The sequence below is a fragment of the Schistocerca nitens genome, chromosome 8, assembly GCF_023898315.1.
Source record: "Schistocerca nitens isolate TAMUIC-IGC-003100 chromosome 8, iqSchNite1.1, whole genome shotgun sequence".
NCBI classification, from domain to species: Eukaryota; Metazoa; Arthropoda; class Insecta; order Orthoptera; family Acrididae; genus Schistocerca; species Schistocerca nitens.
The window spans coordinates 436,274,448-436,296,148 of record NC_064621.1 but is presented as its reverse complement, the minus strand read 5'-3'; the positions used below and the strand labels follow the sequence as shown (position 1 = coordinate 436,296,148).

Below are 21,701 nucleotides of genomic sequence, written 5' to 3'. Positions count from 1 at the left end.
TGGTGTGGACAGGGAGGGGAATGATTGGGGGTCATACTTCTGCACATTGAAGTGAGTCCTTGGACTGGCTACCATGCTGGATATCAGGCGCAAAGAAGTCCATGGTCACCATCGGTGCAGAAAGCGACACTGCATAGTGCATGGCAGAAATCGCACCCAGGAATATATCCTCGCCCAAGAGATGGAGAATGAGCAGGACTGCAATACGACAATGAACAAGGGGGTGAAATATCTCAATGCACGATGCACCATGAAGGCTCCCTTCCCCAACTGGCTCGCTCTTCAGAAAAATTTGGAAGTATGGAGGTCAAACCCTACAGGGGACCATTACATAAAGGCCTCTTATGACAGGCAGGAATACCGCGTGCCTATTCTTATCCCAGGATCCGCAGGGGAGGGAGTTAACTGCTGGATGTAATATTAAATCAAATGTTAGGTTCAATGAAAAATAACATGGAATTTTCACTGATTTTCACAAAAAGCAAAACGAACGTTTTAAAAGCTCAATCAAATTTTCACTAGCTATTCTAGGTTCTAATGCAATTATTGAAATGCAATTGAAGCTTGTGAGCAGATGAAAACAGACTCAAATTAGAAATAACAAAAGCTTTGACAAAGATAAAAACTGTGTTTGTTAGCCTCATTTATATGGGCTTCTACAATTTGATACTTAGCAAAAATAAATTCTTAGAGCAAATACACACCATTACAAAGAACTGAAGGACCAGGAGCATGTATCATCATCTTCAATGCAGAATGTGTGACATCTGTGTTTATTTACATCTAAATTGAATAAGCAATCCTGCTTTTAATTTCTCATCAGCGGTGTGGTAGTTTATGTGAAAATAAATTATTATTAAGCCTATATCAACAGTAATTCAATGTGTCCTGAGTTTGACTCATTGGTCCTTAATTTTTGAGTGGCATTTGGAAAAGGTACTGAATTTGGTTAAAATAATTTGGGAAACCTAACCACAAGTTAACCCAGCAGATCCTCAACAATATTGATGACGCTGTGTCCAAAATGGGTTGGGAGGCACATCATCATCTGAACCAATATATTCCCCCTGCACTACTGGAACAGCAGCAATATTGAAGTACAGGTCTCCATGCTGAAAGAATCCTAGATAGGATGACATGGGTTGTCACACAGCAAAGATCGACACTGAATATGACAATGTGCCCTAGGAACAAGGTGATGGTAGGCAATGAAAACATCAAACTCCGTCTGTTTGTAGAAACTCCTTAATTCCAATAACAAATAACTCCATTAACAAAGAGAGATTTGGAAGTGCAAGTATTTCCCTAATCTGTCAATAACATGTCTTCTACAACGCAGTTATGCGTTTAGCACCTTTACCTGTATGACTTTCTACTATTCTTTTAAGAAACTGTTTTGTTGCTCATCTAAAATTTAACAAAATGGATTAACGAAGTTTGCACTGTCTACCATCGAAAGGATTTTCAAAAGTGACCAGGGAGCTCAGGAGGAAAATGGGCAGGCAAAGAAGGACTGCATCCAGAAGGAAAATGGGCAGGCAAAGAAAGACTGCATCCTTAATTGAAATGGATGAAGATTTCAGATTCCTTCCCTGTGTCCTCTGCAGTGCCCACTGGGCCAACAGTGAACGGACTAGGGGGCCACTGAATGATGGAAGAATCTACAATGCAAAAGCTGTTAAACAGCAAGAACATTTTCTATAGTTACATATAACAGATAATAATGGTGGATGTAGATATAGTAGCAGCAATAAATAGGGATAGCAACAATAATAATAATAATTTTTGCTATATTGTAGCCACAGAGTTATTATTTTATTCAAACTAAATCTAGAAACACAAATTAGGCAGCAAATATGACCTTGTACAGAAAATTATATAATTGATTATAATGTAGAGTAAATAAATAAATAAATAAAATAGTCACTGAATCATGTATGAGCATAAGGTTTTGTGGTCAGAGTCTCTTTCCATAAAAGTGTCGGGGTGTACATTGTACCATGTAAATACACAAGGTTTGTTTATGTTAGAATATAAGTAAACCACTAGTATATTGTAAATAATCCATTTAGGTGTACTTGTATTTCAAAATGCATACACTACAGTACCTCAACATATATTTCAACATACTTGTTAACGGGATCAACTATTCCAGTTCCATCAGAGCCAAGACCTTGGCCTTCCGTCCAACCAAGTTTCTGCAACATCTGGAAACCTATGTTGTCTTCCTTAAGTTTGTATTCTTTGTAATCAGATAAATCTGGTTCTCGACCTTCCTTCAAGGCCTGAAACTAAAAAAGAAACCTAGCATTATATTTGACCCATGAAAAGCACTTTTATGGCACTCTGCTATGCTGGTCAGCTTTCCATTTAAACTGAAGCAGTTTATAAATGAATGTGTTATTTCATCCATTACTTGGTTCACAGAAAATTTCCAAGAAACATAAGAATAATCTGTATACAAGTATAAGGAAGCCACATGCTCAGAATCTAATAGTGGTGACAATCATGAGGAACCCCCTCCCACCTCTCTCTGTGTGTGTGGTTTTTACGTACAGTGATTCAATGAGTGGCAGTTAAGTTTGTCATGCCAGACATTTATGTTAGAATGAAGCTTAACAGCCTCAACATATTTATCATCCTGCCCTCAACATGAAATGCACAGTAAATTTTCGGGTGATTCTCAACCAAATACTGCCGATATTTTTTCCATCCTCAGGATACAGGCTATTCATCGCTAACAGAACAGCAGAATATTGTCAAAATTATGTAATTGTGATCACAGTTTTTCATAGTGTTCACAGTGGCCACAGACTGTATCCAACGTGTGTGTGAGATATGCTTGTATTTTCTATTTCTGAAGGCCCTCTGGCTGAAGGCTTAAATGTTTAGCAGTCTTTTCATTGAGCCTGTCTGTGGTTCAATGCTTCCTCTATTATTGATTTATGTTTGTCACTTAAAAAAAAAATTAGCCATTAAATGTTACTATGCTGCAGCCTTATATAATAGTAAAGAAAACTTCTTACAAAAAATTTTAAAAACGTACATGTACACGTATTTATAGTATGCGACACACTGTAACATATCCAATATTAAACTGTTCTGTAGCTGTACCTCCACCTAAAATATGCAGCCAATGTTCCTTTGGAACAACATGCCATTGGGGTGGGGAGGGGGCATGTGAGCACTGAGGGGGGGAAGGGATGTGCGAGTAATGAGAGGTGGGGCAGGGACGCATGAGCAACGAGGAGCAGGGAGGAGGTGTGCGAGCAATAAGGGGCGTGGAGGGGGTGTGCGGACAACTACAGGGAGGGAGGAGTGTGTGAGCTATGAAAGGCACGGAGGGTGTGTGCAAGCTACGAGAGGCAGGGAAAGGGTATGCGAGCAACTGGGAGGGGTCGGGGGCACAAGAGCAATGAGGGGGCGTCCAGGCACATTAAGTTGGGGAGGGGAGGGGAGGGGGGGCAGCAGCCACATGTGCTCATGAGGGGGCAGTCAGGGAATGTACTGACGTCCAAGGGAGCAAAGGAGGAAAGGGTCTTCAAGATGGAGGGGGGGGGGGGGGGGTTGAGGAAGTGAACAAGTTTGAACAAATAATAATTGGTACTCCTGGAAATTATCTCTAAAAGTATTGTTTTTTTAAAGGCTTGTTTCTCATTACTTTGTACATGTCATGCTGTGAACCCACTGAACATAAAACATGCCATATTGTTAAACTTAAGTCACAAAAGAATCATATGAAGGTGAATAACCCAATCTTATGTTGTAATACATATTAATCTTCAGTTATGAAAAGCCACTTCAAATCCAATCAACCCTGTAAACTGTTTTCACAGAGATATATTTTGTATAATTTGTACTGCAAAATCCATAAACAAATTAGAGAGCAGGAGACAATAAATACAAAGTTCATTTTAGAATAATGTTTAGCAGTGACATATTTACATCTTTAGAAAAATCAGTATCATTTAAATAGCATCTTGTTGCTATTTGTTAGTGATACAAATTATGAATGTGTACCAAAATTACAATGTGTGTTTCTTTACAGTTTTAGAACAGCACATGCCAAAACAGCAGGAGTAGCAGCTCAACATCCTCATAGCATTAACTCTGAAAGGTGAGAACTCTTAACAAATGCTCATCATATGTTTTAGGAGCTAAATCAATTACAAACCTTTTCCATAAAGCGTTCCAGTTCATCTGGTGGCAAGAAATCACCAATATGATGCTTTCCTTCAGCCTTTTTAGTCAGTTCTTCAGCCCACAACTGCGTAGCTTCCATTTCAGCCATCCGTAATCTATGCTCCCATGTGCCTCCATCAGTCTCCTCATCACTATCATATTCATACTTAAACTTCCCAGCGCGTGCAAGGCGTTCAATTTCTTGTCGCTTACGCAGCATATCTTGATAAAGCAAATTTATCTGTTTCAAAAGAACACATCATTAATACATAAGATTCACACAAAATCCACAGTGATCATGAGAAGTATCAAACAAAAACATCAATACAATAATAGTAGTTTCTTTAAAATGAGCCTTCACATAGACAATCAAACAAATTTTAATTACGAAAAGTTTTAATACACAATGTTCCACAAATTAACAAATTTTCAGTGTGAGATATCTGCATCTACATACATTCTCCACAGGTCACTGTACAGTGTGTGGCAGAAAGTATTTCATACAAATGTTACTGATTTTCTGTCATATTCCATTTGCATATCAAGAGAGGGAAATATGACTGTCTCTCTACCTGCTCTAATCTCTCATATCTTATTCTCATGATCCCTATATGGGATATACGGTACTGGCAAGCATACTGGTCGCATAGTCTTCTCCAAATACAGATTCTCTAAATTTTCCCAACACAATTTTGCAAGAATACATCATCATCATTTAAGTTCCCTGAACAATTCTGTTACACTTCTGTATGATCTGTACTGACCTATTATGATCCTAGCAGGCTCTCTTCTAATTTGTTCAGTTTCTATTGTCATGCCTCCTTGACTCCCAACACTAAAACAAAATTCTAGGAGAAGTCACCAGTTGCGTATCTTATAGACTTTCATTTTGAGGTGAGACAAATCTGTCTTCCATTCCCCCTCCATGCTAATGATTTGATGTGACTGTCCTATTTCATACAGCTCCTCAGTACTACCCCTACATACTTGTACACTGGTGTACGAAACTTGGCGGAAGTAACTTGCATATTGTGTGACAGGCAAATAACATAGCTCAACGAAACTTTGAACATACAGGGAAAGAAATGCTAAAATACATTACAGAAGGTAACTGAACAAAATATCTGGTGAGACAAACCGAAAATTTTTACTCGAAAACAATAACTACACTAAGTCACCGTACTTTACAATGGTCCCTTGGACATTACAAAAGGTGGGACATGGATCTTAATAGGTTGTATGATCACCACAGACAGCAATACATGTCACTGCAATGTGCTTCCACACTGGCCACAATGTTGGGAAGGAGTTCTTGGTTGGTTGGTTGGTTTGGGGAAGGAGACCAGACAGCGAGGTCATCAGTCTCATCGGATTAGGGAAGGATGGAGAAGGAAGTCGGCCGTGCCCTTTGAAAGGAGTTCTTGTGGTAGGGCATTGCTTTCCTCCACCAATGCAGCTGACAACTGTTAGATGGTTGCTGTGAATGTGGACATGTTGCAATACATCTCCCCAATGCATCTCACATGTGCTCGATGTGCTTTAAGTTGGGGAAACGGTCAGGCCAGTTCACTGGTCGAATATCCTCTTGTTCCAAGAGCTGCTCCATCTCCACTGTCTGATGTGGTTGGACACTGTCATGCATTAAAAAGAAGTCAGGGCCGAATGCAACACCGAAAAGAGGTATGTGGGGAATGGATACAGTGTCACAATAATGTTGTCCGATCAGTGGATCATTTTCAAAGATTGGGAAGTCAGTATCCCCAAGTGACATTATACCTCCCCACTCCTTAACAGCTGGACCACCGAAACAACCATGTCCGACAATGTTCCTGAGTGCATTATGCATTCCCACCTCCACCATATGAGGGTACATTCAGAATCGCTACTCAGCCTGAATTTGTTCTCATCCAAGAAGAGCATGTGACCCCACTCCTCATTGGTCCACTTCTGACACTCATGGCACCATTGCAAATGGTACTGCTGATGTGTGTATGACAATGGACATATTGTGCACAGACTAGGAGGTAATATCTCATTTTGTATCCCATGGTACCTCTAGCTGTTTACAGGGCTGCTACCATAGCAATGCTGTTGAGGTTGGGTGCATGACAGAACCCCATTTTAGGAGGGGTGGGAGGTATCTCGGGCAGAATGTCCCTCATTTCATGGCATGATGATAGGCAATCAAAGCCCTAGCGAAGGATGTGGTTCAGTTGTTCCAGTCCAGGGTGGTACTGGGTGATCAAGGGGACACTCCTTTGTGGCTCATTCTTGGGGCCAGTGGGAGGATTGGGGGTTTGAGGGGAAACAGTGGACTAAGTCTGGGGGATAAAACCCGTCTGTGCAGGTTTTGGTGAGACCCTCAACATACTGAGCAAGGGCATTTTGTCATTGCTTTTACACACTAACCAGGTGGCCAGGCTCTGCGGGAGTGATTTTTTGGTGTGAATGGGATAACAGCAGTCAAACGCAGTACACTCTGTGACCAAGAGCAAAGTAGACCACCCTGTGGCACAACAGGCATCTGAAGATAACACACTTGATTTCAATGGTTGCTTCACTACCCGAGCCCCCTGGATCTTTCCCCTCACCACCAGCTTTTCTGAACTGTGTAGTTGTACTGGATGGTTATAATTAAAGTTCAGCTACTCACAGAGGTAAAGTGTAGCCTGTAATTATCATATGACTGAGAAACTTGATAGATATGCTAATCCATTAATGCAGAACTGATTTATGCACACAAAAAATGCTCCAATTTTGGTCACCAGGTGTACATCTGGCACCATACAGCATTTCACCACCATCTCCAACGCTCATATCAAACAAACTGTGTAAGCAGTGGTTAATATTACAATTAACTTTATGCCTTTCTCATTTGTTTGACCTTTTCTGCCTGCATCCCATTTGTAATCTATCAAATATGGAAATATTTCTATACATCTCTTGCATTCACAGAGCCAAATTTGCAGCTGGTGGCAAAAATTGGAACTAATTTTTTTCCAGCATAAAGAAGTTTTGCATTAATGCATTAGAATCTACCCAAGTGTCACTGCAATAAGATAGTTACAGCTTGCACTGGACTTCTGTGAGTAGCTGCACTTTAATTATAGCCACTCAGTATAAAAATAAGAAAACCTCTTAATGTACAAGCAATTTTTAAATAAATTAATGAATCTTTCTCTTTAAATAGCCTTCAATTTCACATTCTTTAACTACGTTCAATCATTTTTATTTTAGTCAACTATTTCATTTTCTTTACTGAGTTTTACTTTATCATGATCATCTGAACTATTATATCTACTTCTACATCCACACTATGCATACCACTGTGAAGTGCACAGCAGAAGTTATGTCCCGTTATATCAGTTATCAGGGTTTCTTGCCATTCCATTCATGTATAGAGTGCAGGAAGAATGATTGTCTGAATGCCTTGATGCATATTGCAGTTATTCTAATCTCCTGTTGTTGTATATTCCTAGAGTCATGATTCAAAGCCAGCTCTTGAAACTTTGTTACTAGACTTTTTCAGCATAGTTTACGTCTGTCTTCAAGATTCTGTGGGTTCAGATCATTCAGAATCACTGTGACACTTTCCCATGGATCAAAAAACCTTGGAATACATTCAATAACTTCCGTTAGCCCTACCTGGGGCCCTATTCTGTATCGTTCATACCGAGTGGTGTAGTAGGTTACTCTCGGTAGTGATGTTATTTTTGGTTCTTTATCGAAGTATCCTATTCAGTAAGCTTTTGAGACCTGTTACCGAACGGTCCTCCCACCGATTTTACGAGAATTGTACCGAGTGGTTTTGGATTTCGGTGTGGCCCTGTCGATCGGTGAGCTGTGGTTTATGTACACCTATAATTTGTTATTTTAAACATATTTAGTAGTCTTAGCTTTGGATTTAGTGATTGTGTTACTAAAGAATCACCAGAGGACGTATCCGGTTGGAAAGTGAGTTCATAATAGACTATTTTCCTCTGTTAGAAATATGGTTACGTTGTTACTGTGAATGATTACATAAAAAAACGTTCTCGGTCAATATTCTTTCAAAATACATGTTTTTAATGCAAATAAGAGTTTAAAGATCACTAAATATCAAGATATCGGCTCTGCTTATGTATATTGCATGAGTGTGAACTGACATTACTAGTGACTTTATGTACTTTTCCCCACAAATGGTTTAGTTAGTAATTATCGAAATGTGTTTACAACTTTCAAGTAACAATGGAAAGGATTTATGTGAAGCCTGATTTGGAAACCTTCCAAACTATAATGCATTTATGACTTAACACAGCACCGTTTGTCAACGAAGTCAGCCTACGTTCCTCTACACAATAGTATGAGAATTGAGCACTGTGCTTCTGTTGTTTGGCATGGCCAAGAGGTTAGCACACAGGAATGCAATACGAAAGGGCACGGGTTTGCGCATGGATGGGTGAAAAATTTTTTTTTTTTCATCTTCATATATGCAACATTTTCTGAGACATTGTTATTCATGAAGTTAAGATTTTTCTGCAATATTCGTTATTACTTACATGTAAGAGCACACTTCCTTAATAATGATTTCGTGATTTCTGTGTGTTTAAAAAACGAAATATGAAATTACTGGAGATCACATTATTGTGAGTGAAACAACTGACAGTGACCTTTATTTTTTTTCTTGTCAGAAATAATTCACCATTTTTTCCGAATATGTAGAGATTTCCAAGTATGCAGTTACTCATGAATCTAAGAACACAACTTAAATTACTGGGAATGTAACTAGCAGCAGTCATCTCCATATTCTTGCTTGTCACAAGTATTTATCTGTAATCGAATCCTCAACAACAGTAGACAGAGAAGAAAGATCTCCGTCGTAATATTTTAGACTGTAGCACCATATAAGAAACATTTTCATTCGTAAGATGCACGTAATGAACTTCGATGAACTGCAGGAGCTCTCAAAAACGCTTTTTTTCAATTTTGTTTTTAAGACCCAAGTCGTTGATGTATCATATAGGGAAGTGGGCTACTTAATCATTTGGATCTCTAGGAGTGAGTTATAACCACATTCTGTTTATCTTCTTATTCCTTGAAACTCTCAGAATCAATTTTTCGAGGGCCATATAAAATAGTGGCAGTGGTCACCAGGCCTGAATTATGATGGCAGTGTTCTACACACAGTTTTTACAGTATGTGTGTGGATTACCTCCATGACGGCAAACTGAGTACCCCATTGCCGCCACATTATCCCCTACTTTAGTGTTTTCTGTAACTCATAACCATAACTTCATCAAGAAGGTCAATCAGGCACGTGCAATAGTTTTTGACTTGATTCTACACCATTTCAGATCAAATACACTAATCTTGAATAATGACCATCTATTTTATATGGCCCGTATTGCCGGATGTTACAGATTAGATTTAGACTTGTTCATAAGTTCAATCATGATCATTTGTGTGCTAAGTCAATAGGACGTTCATGCGATGTAACCATAGCTAAGCAAGTGCTTAACATTTACGTCTCAACAATTTCTAGACCTAGTCATAATAATGACAATGTTGGCTTTATATTATCCTTCCCACTCCTAAGTTTTCTTTAGGTGATTAAACTTCGTGCTTAAGCACAAAATTTTCCTAGACAGGCCATACCTTGTAAGCACATGATGTTGTTGTGGTCTTCAGTCCTGAGACTGGTTTGATGCAGCTCTCCATGCTACTCTATCCTGTGCAAGCTTCTTCATCTCCCAGTACCTACTGCAACCTACATCCTTCTGAATCTGCTTAATGTATTCATCTCTTGGTCTCCCTCTACGATTTTTACCCTCCACACTGCCCTCCAATACTAAATTGGTGATCCCTTGATGCCTCAGAACATGTCCTACCAACCGATCCCGTCTTCTGGTCAAGTTGTGCCACAAACTTCTCTTCTCCCCAATCCTATTCAGTACTTCCTCATTAGTTATATGATCTACCCATCTAATCTTCAGCATTCTTCTGTAGCACCACATTTCGAAAGCTTCTATTCTCTTCTTGTCTAAACTATTTATCGTCCATGTTTCACTTCCATACATGGCTACACTCCATACAAATACTTTCAGAAATGACTTCCTGACACTTAAATCTATACTCGATGTTAACAAATTTCTCTTCTTCAGAAATGCTTTCCTTGCCATTGCCAGTCTACATTTTATATCCTCTCTACTTCGACCATCATCAGTTATTTTGCTCCCCAAATAGCAAAACTCCTTTACTACTTTAAGTGTCTCATTTCCTAATCTAATTCCCTCAGCATCTCCCGACTTAATTCGACTACATTCCATTATCCTCGTTTTGCTTTTGTTGATGTTCATCTTATATCCTCCTTTCAAGACACTGTCCATTCCATTCAACTGCTCTTCCAAGTCCTTTGCTGTCTCTGACAGAATTACAGTGTCATCGGCAAACCTCAAAGTTTTTATTTCTTATCCATGGATTTTAATACCTACTCCGAATTTTTCTTTTGTTTCCTTTACTGCTTGCTCAATATACAGATTGAATAACATCGGGGAGAGGCTACAACCCTGTCTTACTCCCTTCCCAACCACTGCTTCCCTTTCATGTCCCTCGACTCTTATAACTGCCATCTGGTTTCTGTACAAATTGTAAATAGCCTTTCGCTCCCTGTATTTTACCCCTGCCACCTTTAGAATTTGAAAGAGAGTATTCCAGTCAACATTGTCAAAAGCTTTCTCTAAGTCTACAAATGCTAGAAACGTAGGTTTGCCTTTCCTTAATCTTTCTTCTAAGATAAGTCGTAAGGTCAGTATTGCCTCACGTGTTCCAGTGTTTCTACGGAATCCAAACTGATCTTCCCCGAGGTTGGCTTCTATTAGTTTTTCCATTCGTCTGTAAAGAATTCGTGTTAGTATTTTGCAGCTGTGACTTATTAAACTGATGGTTCGGTAATTTTCACATCTGTCAACACCTGCTTTCTTTGGGATTGGAATTATTATATTCTTCTTGAAGTCTGAGGGTATTTCGCCTGTTTCATACATCTTGCTCACCAGATGGTAGAGTTTTGTCAAGACTGGCCCTCCCAAGGCCGTCAGTAGTACAATGGAATGTTGTCTACTCCGGGGGCCTTGTTTCGACTCAGGTCTTTCAGTGCTCTGTCAAACTCTTCACGCAGTATCGTATCTCCCATTTCATCTTCATCTACATCCTCTTCAATTTCCATAATATTGTCCTCAAGTACATCGCCCTTGTATAGACCCTCTATATACTCCTTCCACCTTTCTGCTTTCCCTTCCTTGCTTAGAACTGGGTTTCCATCTGAGCTCTTGATATTCATACAAGTCGTTCTCTTATCTCCAAAGGTCTCTTTAATTTTCCTGTAGGCAGTATCTATCTTACCACTAGTGAGATAAGATTCTAAATCCTTACATCTGTCCTCTAGCCATCCCTGCTTAGCCATTTTGCACTTCCTGTCGATCTCATTTTTGAGACGTTTGTATTCCTTTTTGCCTGCTTCATTTACTGCATTTTTATATTTTCTCCTTTCATCAATTAAATTCAATATTTCTTCTGTTACCCAAGGATTTCTACTAGACCTCGTCTTTTTACCTACTTGATCCTTTGCTGCCTTCACTACTTCATCCCTCAAAGCTACCCATTCTTCTTCTACTGTATTTCTTTCCCCCATTCCTGTCAATTGTTCCCTTATGCTCTCCCTTACCTCTGGTTCTTTCAGTTTATCCAGGTCCCATCTCCTTAAATTCCCACCTTTTTGCAGTTCCTTCAGTTTTAATGTACAAGTCATAACCAATAGATTGTGGTCAGAGTCCACATCTGCCCCTGGAAATGTCTTACAATTTAAAACCTGGTTCCTAAATCTCTGTCTTACCACATGATATCTTCCTCATATCATGACCAATGAATACTTCACAAATGTTAAGATAGTCGATCAAAGTACGTTCTGCACAGGATAACATATATGCCCTTTTCCTCAGTTATACCTTTTATTTCACTTTACTAGTAAATTCAAGGTCAGGAGTTAGGTTTGCTTCTTGTCCCAACAAGTAACTATCACACAGTTTATGCGCAGGCGCAAGGTATTGTGTCCGCCTAGGCGGGGCTCATGACGCTATGGTCAGTTCCAGTACAGCACTCATGGCTGCCGCATCGTGGTCGCGAAGTGGGACTGAGGCAGTTTCAGATAAGTTTTTACAGTCTGACGATAATTTATGGATTTGTAGTTTTAGCTTGACGATGTCCACTATGGGCAAACGGTAGTTACTTTTATTCTGAAGAACGTGGGGTTATCCCGACTGAAACCTAGGTAAATTTTAGGTAAACGTTGTAACTGAGGCTGTTGGTTATTAAAATTAAAATTAATCTGCAGAATACAGTCAAATATGCTATCATTATTATGCATGCATGGAAACATGCGGTCAGGGAATCTGTAAAAATTTCTATGCATTTCAGCTGAGAATCATGGAAATGGATATACTGCACCTGATACTGTTAAGGAGGAGGGAAGAGCGATGAAGGCGAGCACGTCAGCTCAATGGAATGCGGCGTCATGCGTTATGGCAACATAATCACAATTTTCGGTACTTTGAAGAATAACACGCCTCTGTCATCTGCTAGCCGCTTTGTGTTCGTGGCGCTGTGTGCGCTGCAGTGCGCATGCGCAGATTTGCGGCCACTTGCTTTTGCTTGGCTTGAGTGACACGAACCGACAACAGCGCTTCGGTTCTCTAGACCCGAATGGTATCGCTTCTGAAATGCATACTGAATAATGCAGGGGCTCTAATTCGAGTACTAGACCGTTCAGTGCTCTTTCGGAGCACCGAAACAATCAGCACAATGGCGGAAAGATACAGAATAGGCACCCTGGTATGGGACCCACACACTTGAGTAATATTCTACAATTGGTTGCATAAGTGATTCATAAGCACTCTCCTTTGTACACTGATTGCACTTCTTCAATATTCTACCAATAAACTGATAAATCTGCTTTACCACTACTGAGCCTGTGTGATCATTGCATTTCATATCCCAATGAAGCACACCCAAGTATTTGTACGAGTTAAATGACTCCAAGTGTGAACTCATTGATATTATTCTTGTAGGGTACCATGTTTTTGTTTTTTGTTCTGTGAACAATAAATTTAAAGCAACTTGCCAATCTGTGCACCACTTTGGAATCTTATCAAGATCTGACAAAATATTTATGCAGCTTCTTTCAGATAGTACTTCATTATAGATAACTGCATCACCTGCAAGAAGCTGGAGGTTGTTATTAATATTGTCCGCAAGATCATTAATATACAACATGAAGAGCAAGGGTCCCAAAACATTTCCCTGAGTTACACCTGAAGTTACTTCTACATCTGACGATGATTCTCCAGCCCAGATAACATGTTGGGTTCTCCCTGCCAAAAAGTCCTCAAAGCAGTCACAAATTTCACTTGACACCCTGTATGATCGTGCTTTTGACAATAAGCATAGGTGTTGTACTGAGTCAAATGCTTTTTGGAAATCAAGAAATACTGCATCTACCTGACTGTGTTGATAGAAAGCTTTCAGTGTGAAAACTGCGAGTTGGATTTCCCATGATCGATGTTTCTTCGAATCCATTCTGGTTGGCACAGAGGAGGTCATTCTGTTTGAGATATCTCATTATGTTTCAGCTCAGAGCATGTTCTAAGATTCTGAAACAAACTGATGTCAAGGATTGGATGGCAGTTTTGTGGATCACTTCTACTACCCTCCCAGTACGCGGTATGATCTGTGCTTTTTTCCAAGAACTTGGTACTGTAATATTAATTTCATTTCCCTTCCTCTTAACCCATGTTTACTTTTCACTTTGTCACTGTCATCTGGAATGAAGTTGGCACATTGTTTACCAATATATTATTTCAGACATCCCTCTCTTTCTGATGACTTCCTCTTTTGTCTCCTACCATTCTGATACCAGATGGATCCTTCTCATTGTGGGGTCTGAGTGACCTGCCCTTCCCCTCTTAACTTTCCTAACCTACCACTCTTACCTCATTAAGGAAAGAACTAATAGTTCTGAAAGCTATGATCATTTTTGTCTTTTGTGTTTGTCTACAGGCAGTACTAAGAATTTCATCTTCTGAAAGGAAGTACTGTCTGCTATTCTATCTCACAATTTTATAGTTTTCTCAAGTGACTTTTCCTTTTGGTACAGATAATAATATTTTCGACGTCTGCTGATTATCCTGAATTCTAAAAAAAGTTCATTAAATTTATCAAAAACTAGTCTCTATTAGCCTCTCTCCCTCTTCAATGCTCTTGTTCAAATGGCTCTGAGCACTATGGGACTTAACATCTGAGGTCATCAGTCCCCTAGAACTTAGAACTACTTAAACCTAACCAACCTAAGGACATCACACACATCCATGCCCGAGGCAGGATTCGAAGCTGGGACCGTAGCGGTCGCACGGTTCCACACTGAAGCGCCTAGAACCGCTCAGCCACACCGGCCGGCAATGCTCTTGTTCATTTTATTAATATCCAATTATTTGGAATTTTTGTTCACACGGTGTTTCAAAAAGAGTGACCTGACTTCCAAATTTCCTACTTACTGACAAAAGCAGAATGCAAACACGGAATAAATTGCAAAATACACACAAAATCTTAAAGTTTTAGGTATGATACTACAAATGCTCCTTGTGTCCACCATAAGCAGCATGAACAGTTGGTTGGTTTGTGGGATTAAAGGGACCAGACTGCGATGGTCATCGGTCCAGCATGAACAGTGTCTAAATGATTATAAACTCTACACAATATATCTGCTTTTACAAAAGTTATGGCGGCTGTTATTCTGTTCTTCATTTCTGCTATATCGTGAGGTAAACAGGAGATGAACACAATTTCCTTCATATATCCCCATAAGTAAAAATCACACACAGTCATGTCTGGCATTCTCGAAGACCAAGAATGCAGTGCAGTATCTCTGGGTCTCATGCGCCCAATCCAGTGTTGAGGCAGAGTGTCATTGAGATACTGACATACGTTGTTGTGCCAGTGTGGTGGAGCTCCATCCTGTTGGAAAATGGAGTCATCAGAGTACTCTTCAAGTTGTGGAAAAAGCCAATTCTGCAGCATTTGAATATAGCTCTTTCCAGTCACTGTTTTCCTCAAAAACGAAGGGGCTGTACACTTTTTCACAAGAAATGGCATAAAAAATGTTCACTTCAGCTGAGCCTCTTTCATGCCCAATAACGTCACAAGGGTTCTAAAGTCCCCATACCCTCATGTTACATCGGGTTACTTTACTGCTAACATGAAATGTCGCTTCATCACTGAAAACTAACCACGGTAAAAATGTATCATCTTCCGTGTCCTCTACCAGAGCATTGCTGAAGTCAATCTGTTCCCATTTATCACAAAACAGATGAGCTTGCACTAATCATAATCTGTATGGTTTATAGATCAAACAATGCCTTAAAATTCACCAGTCAGTCATATAAGGCATGAAGCATTCCCAGTTCTCTGTCTGCGCGGCAAGCAGACTTTCATGGACTCTGCCCAAAAGCCTGCAGAGTCTCTCCACCGTGTCATCAGAAGTGTGAGGTTGACCTGGGCTCTTACCTCTGCACAAGCATCCTGTCTCTTCAAATTAATACCGATGATGAATGTTTTTGGGTGCAGATGAATCAATGCCAAGATGCCAATGAAAAGCACACTGGACCAAAACCATTGACTCACTCTTTCCCAACTGCCACACACAAAATGCCTTCTGTTGAGCTGACACCATCTTACTTCTGACTGATTGCAGAGTGAGATGACGCATTGACTGACATCTAATGGCAATTTTCTGAAACTCTAGCCCACATCCATTCAAACAGCACACATTTTCTTGCCTGCATGTCCCATGTTTTGTAATTATTACTGTCCAAAATAAGGCCATTCTTTTTGAAACACCCCATACCTATAACCCCCCCCCCCCCATGAACCATGGACCTTGCCGTTGGTGGGGAGGCTAGCATGCCTCAGCGATACAGATGGCCGTACCGTAGGTGCAACCAAAACGGAGGGGTATCTGTTGAGAGGCCAGACAAACGTGTGGTTCCTGAAGAGGGGCAGCAGCCTTTTCAGTAGTTGCAGGGGCAACAGTCTGGATGATTGACTGATCTGGCCTTGTAACGCTAACCAAAACAGCCTTGCTGTGCTGGTACTGCGAACGGCTGAAAGCAAGGGAAACTACAGCAGTAATTTTTCCCAAGGGCATGCAACTTTACTGTATGGTTCAATGATGATGGCGTCCTCTTGGGTAAAATATTCCGGAGGTAAAATAGTCCCCCCATTCGGATCTCCGGGCGGGGACTACTCAAGAGGACGTCGTAATCAGGAGAAAGAAAACTGGAATTCTGCGGATCGGAGCGTGGAATGTCAGGTCCCTTAATCGGGCATGTAGGTTAGAAAACTTAAAAAGGGAAATGGATAGGTTAAAGTTAGATATAGTGGGAATTAGTGAAGTTCGGTGGCAGGAGGAACAAGACTTTTGGTCAGGTGAATACCGGGTTATAAATACAAAATCAAATAGGGGTAATCCAGGAGTAGGTTTAATAATGAATAAAAAAAATAGGAGTGAGGGTAAGCTACTACAAACAGCATAGTGAACACATTATTGTGGCCAAGATAGAAATGAAGCCCATGCCTACTACAGTAGTACAAGTTTATATGCCAACTGGGTCTGCAGATGATGAAGAAATTGATGAAATGTATGACGAGATAAAAGAAATTATTCAGGTAGTGAAGGGAGACGAAAATTTAATAGTCATGGGTGACTGGAATTCGAGAGTAGGAAAAGGGAGAGAAGGAAACATAGTAGGTGAATATGGATTGGGCGGAAGAAATGAAAGAGGAAGCCGCCTTGTAGAATTTTGCACAGAGCATAACTTAATCATAGCTAACACTTGGTTCAAGAATCATAAAAGAAGGTTGTATACCTGGAAGAATCCTGGAGATACTAAATGGTATCAGATATATTATATAATGATAAGACAGAGATTTAGGAACCAGGTTTTAAATTGTAAGACATTTCCAGGGGCAGATTGGATTCTGACCACAATCTATTGGTTATGAACTGCAGATTGAAACTGAAGAAACTGCAAAAAGGTGGGAATGTAAGGAGATGGGACCTGGATAAACTGAAAGAACCAGAGGTTGTAGAGAGTTTCAGGGAGAGCATAAGGGAACAATTGACAGGAATGGGGGAAAAGAAATACAGTAGAAGAAGAATGGGTAGCTCTGAGGGATGAAGTAGTGAAGGCAGCAGAGGATCAAGTAGGTAAAAAAGACTAGGGCTAGTAGAAATCCTTGGGTAACAGAAGAAATATTGAATTTAATTGATGAAAGGAGAAAATATAAAAATGCAGTAAATGAAGCAGGCAAAAAGGAATACAAACGTCTCAAAAATGAGATCGACAGGAAGTGCAAAATGGCTAAGCAGGGATGGCTAGAGGACAAATGTAAGGATGTAGAGGCTTATCTCACTAGTGGTAAGATAGATACTGCCTACAGGAAAATTAAAGAGACCTTTGGAGATAAGAGAACCACTTGTATGAATATCAAGAGCTCAGATGGAAACCCAGTTCTAAGCAAGGAAGGGAAAGCAGAAAGGTGGAAGGAGTATATAGAGGGTCTATACAAGGGCGACGTACTTGAGGACAATATTCTGGAAATGGAAGAGAATGTAGATGAAGACAAAATGGGAGATAAAATACTGTGTGAAGAGTTTGACTGAGCACTGAAAGACCTGAGTCGAAACAAGGCCCCGGGAGTAGACAACATTCCATTAGAACTACTGACGGCCTCGGGAGGGCCAGTCCTGACAAAACTCTACCATCTGGTGAGCAATATGTATGAGACAGCCGAAATACCCTCAGACTTCAAGAAGAATATAATAATTCCAATCCCAAAGAAAGCAGGTGTTGACAGATGTGAAAATTACCGAACAATCAGTTCAATAAGTCACTGCTGCAAAATACTAATGCGAATTCTTAACAGACGAATGGAAAAACTGGTAAAAGCCAACCTTGGGGAAGATCAGTTTGGATTACGTAGAAATATTGGAACACATGAGGCAATACTGACCTTACGACTTATCTTAGAAGAATGATTAAGGAAAGGCAAACCTACAATTCTAGTATTTGTGGACTTAGAGAAAGCTTTTGACAATGTTGACTGGAATACTCTCTTTCAAATTCTAAAGGTGGCAGGGGTAAAATACAGGGAGCGAAAGGCTATTTACAATTTGTACAGAAAACAGATGGCAGTTATAAGAGTCGAGGGACATGAAAGGGGAGCAGCGGTTGGGAAGGGAGTGAGACAGGGTTGTAGCCTCTCCCCGATGTTATTCAATCTCTATATTGAGCAAGCAGTAAAGGAAACAAAAGAAAAATTCGGAGTAGGTATTAAAGTCCATGGAGAAGAAATAAAAACTTTGAGGTTCGCCAATGACATTTTAATTCTGTCAGAGACAGCAGAGGACTTGGAAGAGCAGTTGAATGGAATGGACAGTGTCTTGAAAGGAGGATATAAGATGAACATCAACAAGAGCAAAACGAGGATAATGGAATGTAGTCGAATTAAGTCGGGTGATGCTGAGGGAATTAGATTAGGAAATGAGACACTTAAAGTAGTAAAGGAGTTTTGCTATTTGGGGAGCAAAATAACTGATAATGGTCGAATTAGAGAGGATATAAAATGTAGACTGGCCATGGCAAGAAAAGCGTTTCTGAAGAAGAGAAATTTGTTAACATCGAGTATAGATTTAAGTGTCAGGAAGTTGTTTTTGAAAGTATTTGTATGGAGTGTAGTCATGTCTGGAAGTGAAACATGGACGATAACTAGTTTGGACAAGAAGAGAATATAAGCTTTCGAAATGTGGTGCTACAGAAGATTGCTGAAGATTAGATGGGTAGATCACATAACTAATGAGGAGGTATTGAATAGAATTGCGGAGAAGAGGAGTTTGTGGCACAACTTGACAAGGAGAAAGGACCAGTTGGTAGGACATGTTCTGAGGCATCAATGGATCACAAATTTAGCATTGGAAGGCAGTGTGGAGGGTAAAAATCATAGAGGTAGAACAAGAGATGAATACACTAAGCAGATTCAGAAGGACGTAGGTTGCAGTAGGTACTGGGAGATGAAGAAGCTTCCACAGGATAGAGTAGCATGGAGAGCTGCATCAAACCAGTCTCAGAACTGAAGACCACAACAACAACAACAACAACAACAACATACATATAAAGTGAATTATATTTATTTGACAAAACATTCAACAACAGTTTGAGAGGTCTGTTTCATTTTTCTTGCTTCTTCTGCTATACAAGATTAACAGTGTTCCTTCTTTGTCTGCAGGTATAAGTTACATACTATTAAACCGAAATATTTCACTAAAAGTGAGTCTTCCACAAATATCATCACTTAATTACCATAAATTATACAAGGTGTACAACTTTGCCTCCACCATTTTCCCCCCTACATTTGAGGCTTTAATGAAACAAATTGGTTACACACGTATCATTCAACATATTTTCAATCACTGGCCAATACTTTCTCCCATCTTTTGGGCAGTGTACGAATCCCGTGTCAAAAAAGTTGTTCATCTTTTGAAGAGATCCACGAATCGATCCAGTTTGTGACTTCTTCATGAGATTGGAAGTGTTGGTCAGCCAGGCCATGCACCATTGATCTCAACAGGTGATAGAGGGAGCAATGTCTGGAGAAAATGGCGGGTGGGGTGGGACTTCCCATTTTAACGTTTCCAAGTACGTTTTGACCTCTTTTCGCAACGTGGAGCTGAGTTTTGTTGCAGATGAGAAGACACATTGACTGACTTCTAATGGCGATTTTCTGAAACTCTAGGCGACACCCATTAAAACAGCACACATTTTCTTGCCTGCATGTCCCATGTTTCATAATTAGTACACATCACTTTATTGTGCCTCTCACTGTATTGCGGCCATTTGTCTTTTAACGCTCTGCTCAAATGCATTAATTGCATTCGATGAGCACCTGTGATTGTTTCACTTGGTTTTAACACCTCATAGTACACGACGATGAGCTGGTCCCACCAAATGCAGAGCATGATCTTGAAGCTGTGAATATTCAGTTTGGCCGTTGACGTGGAAGCATGGCCGGCATATCCCCATGATTTTTTGCGTTTATGGTTATCGTAATGAACCCATTTTTCGTCCCCGGTCACAATGCGATGCACAAATCCCTTCCGTTTCTGCCTTTGAAGCAACTGTTCACAAACATGCAAACGCCGTTCAACGTCTCTAGGTTTCAGCTCATACGCGACCCAAGCTCCTTCTTCCCGAATAATGCCCATAGCCTTGAGACGCTTTGAAATGCCTTGCTGTGTCACTCCCACTAATCATGTCAATTCTTCTTGAGTTTGACGCGAGTCTTCACTCTACTAGGTCTCCAATTCTGCATATTCTCTCTTCCACCACTATGCTGGTCTACGGCATTAAAATCACTGTTCTTGAAGCATTGAAACCACTCACAACACGTTATTTCACTATTAGTGTCCTTACCATACGTACTTGAGAGCATTCGATGATACTCAACCGCTGTTTTCTTCATACTGAATCAAAACAGTAACACCTCCAGCAAATGACAAGAATTAGGCTCGTAAACTGTAATTTTCAATCAAGAACAACTTTATGATGCAGACAAAAATCAACTATGTTTGAATGAGGTTATGTTGAACGAGGTCCAAGCTAACTGCCCAACGTCTGGGATCTGTTTCCTTCGACCGCTACTTACCATTGTCACCGCCTATCAGCAAAAGCAAAATTGTACACCTTCTACTGCATTTCTTGCATTAATTCCTGACAACACTTTTTACTTACCGATCATTGTGCAAAACTATTTGAGGAGGGAAAAAAAGGAAAAAAGTACAAATGATGTTGCTCAAGCACTTTATAAAAAAAGGTGAATATCAGTATGCTGCATAAATGGGCAATGAATCAATGTGGCAGTGCAGTAAACAACAATTAGAAGCAAAAATAAATACATGGTCATCTCACTCTCATAATTATATGATAACATATACTACCTTGTAATGGTCCTCTGCCTTCTTCCAGTCCTCTTCTGATAGACTGCTAGTTCCAAATGCTTGAACTGCATACTGAATAAGAGCAGGATGATTGCGTGATATTTTTGTAAGTAATGGGCTGGTACCTGTGATTGCTGTTGGCAAAAAATATAAAACTTTACAATCAAGTTTGCAGCTCAATGAAATGATTCATGTTAAGCTGATCATAGAATAGGAAGAAAATGTTGCAAGAGATAAGTATTTAGAAAATTATGATTAAACAGCTGAAAGACATTTTCCACACATCCGCCTTCCATCTCCTACTACACCACTGTAACTAAGGTTTCGTCCCCCATCTAAACACTTCACTGTGACCACAGCTCTGAGTTGTAAATAGAGCAACATCATGGATCAACTAACCAAATGCACATTCACCATTCAATTGTGGCCAAGAGAAAATTGG

At 40.0% G+C, this 21,701-nt stretch overlaps 1 protein-coding gene across 1 annotated transcript in view; it reads right to left on the bottom strand.

Moving 5' to 3' along the window:
• LOC126199343 (SURP and G-patch domain-containing protein 1) overlaps positions 1-21,701 on the bottom strand; it is a 164,645-nt gene that overhangs the window by 29,764 nt on the left and 113,180 nt on the right. The window contains exons 9-11 of the mRNA XM_049936199.1: positions 21,260-21,393; positions 4,175-4,423; positions 2,131-2,291 (exon numbers count right to left, since the gene is read on the bottom strand). Of these exons, the coding sequence (XP_049792156.1) occupies positions 2,131-2,291; positions 4,175-4,423; positions 21,260-21,393 (544 nt within the window). The remainder of the gene's footprint in view (positions 1-2,130; positions 2,292-4,174; positions 4,424-21,259; positions 21,394-21,701) is intronic.